Source organism: Penaeus monodon, chromosome 15 (genome assembly GCF_015228065.2).
Source record: "Penaeus monodon isolate SGIC_2016 chromosome 15, NSTDA_Pmon_1, whole genome shotgun sequence".
In the NCBI taxonomy this organism is placed as follows: domain Eukaryota; kingdom Metazoa; phylum Arthropoda; class Malacostraca; order Decapoda; family Penaeidae; genus Penaeus; species Penaeus monodon.
In genome coordinates, this window is record NC_051400.1 from 29,486,444 (window position 1) to 29,488,216 (window position 1,773).

Genomic DNA, 1,773 nt, shown 5'->3' on the forward strand with positions numbered 1-1,773 from the left:
GTAACAGTTTTTTTTCTCGAACAAAAATTAAGTAACATTAGACATATTAGAAACAGAAAAAAATATCTCACCTAAATGATATTTCACTATCACTGACAAGACACAAAGCAAATCAGTGATACCAATAAATTGAGGAAGAAATATCAAATCAAAGAAGAATTTGTTAAGGAAAAGGAAGAGGTAAACCTATTTAAGTCATTAAAACCTACCTCAGTCATATCAAACTACGTGAATAGAAAATGACTGTGATTTCACTTAAGATAACCTAGTCAAAGATTTGATAAGGCTAACAGACATACACTGGTGGTTATATAGTGATTAACATTGAAAAAAAAAGTAAAATTGATGAGAAAGCTCAAGGTGTTTACGGCGTGGGTGTGTGCTTATCGGCATTTTTAGTACAACTACTTCGTGTAGAAACTTTCCATTGGTTTTCATTCACTTAAGTACTGGAAATTTTTGAAAGAAATGGGTATAATTGATACCAATTAGATAAGAGTATTACAAAAGACTGATATTTAATGAATTCTTGTTTTCATCCGTGAATACGACAAATCATTATTTTCCAATTAAGATTTTGACCAATGAAGAAGTTAATGTTCGAAAAGGAGTGCTCATATTTTAGATAAATGAGGCGGGAAGAGGAATTCTGGACAAGAAACCAACACAAAATCTAGAAAAATAAAAGTAAAAGGATGCGAAAAGAATTTGAAATGTAATATAGAAGGAGGAGGGAGACGCACAATCACCTCGCTTTGGTATATAAGTGCGAGCTTCCGCGACCAGTCGTCAGTTCTCGCCACTCGTGACAGAAGCAGAAATGAAGGTAGTGAAATCCAAAAGCTTTCTGCAGACAAGCAATGTGATTTATGTAATTTATATCAGCCTCATGTGATATATTCTTTCTGGTTACAGCAGGTATCTATTGTGTTTGCCCTTTTGGTGGCTGTGGCGACGGCGATTCCTGAAGAAGGCTACAACTACCAGGCACCAGGAGGGCAGTTCTCAACCGGGGCGGGGCAGGCACAGTACCCCTCCGTGCCCGCCCAGTACTCCTTCCAGTGGGACGTGAATCATGAGCCTTCAGGGAACTTCTACGGCCACAAAGAACAGAGGGAAGATGCCAACACTCAGGGAAGGTGAGTTACCATTATTCTAGTAGTGCACGATCTTTTTTGTTATTCTTATTGTATATATATCTATCAAGCCAATACTCAAGAGAGGGTTTGCTGTAACTTGATGTTGTCATTGATTTCGTTTTCTAAAACTAATACCACCATTGTTAAAACTGGGCATGGTGCATATTTTGTTAAGATTAGAATTGACGAGAACATTGTCTGTCAATGTCTTTTACAGTTACTACGTCCAGCTGCCCGATGGTCGCCGTCTTCTGGTCGAGTATTACGTGGACGCCACCGGCTACCATCCCACCATCACCTTCGAGGGAGAGGCGCAGTATCCTTCAGGAGGGAATCGGGGATACGGCCAGTCCGGTCAGGGATCGAGTCAAGGATCTCCCTCACAACTGTATGGAGCTCCATCTAAATAGGATCGTGTCCACTGCCATTGTTATATTTCTTGTTGTTATAAAGTTTTCCTATTCACGTGAATAAATGTAGCAAGAATGTTAAAGAAGGCTAGATTTTTCCTAAGAAAAAAAGACAATCCTACTTTGGACAGCAAAGTTTTAGGAGCAACAGAGCAGTAAGTGTCACGTGCTTTTTTTCCGACACAAGGCAATATCCACCAAGCTTAGAAAACGCTCGAGGGAGA

General features: G+C 39.4%; 1 protein-coding gene across 1 annotated transcript; it reads left to right on the forward strand.

The window, feature by feature from the left end:
• The first annotated feature begins 820 nt into the window (after positions 1 to 820).
• On the forward strand, positions 821 to 1,549 carry LOC119582308 (pro-resilin-like). The gene is made up of 3 exons (XM_037930522.1): positions 821 to 826; positions 916 to 1,139; positions 1,357 to 1,549. Exons 1-3 carry the CDS (start codon positions 821 to 823, stop codon positions 1,547 to 1,549), a joined length of 423 nt encoding a protein of 140 aa, XP_037786450.1.
• The last annotated feature ends 224 nt before the right edge of the window (positions 1,550 to 1,773 follow it).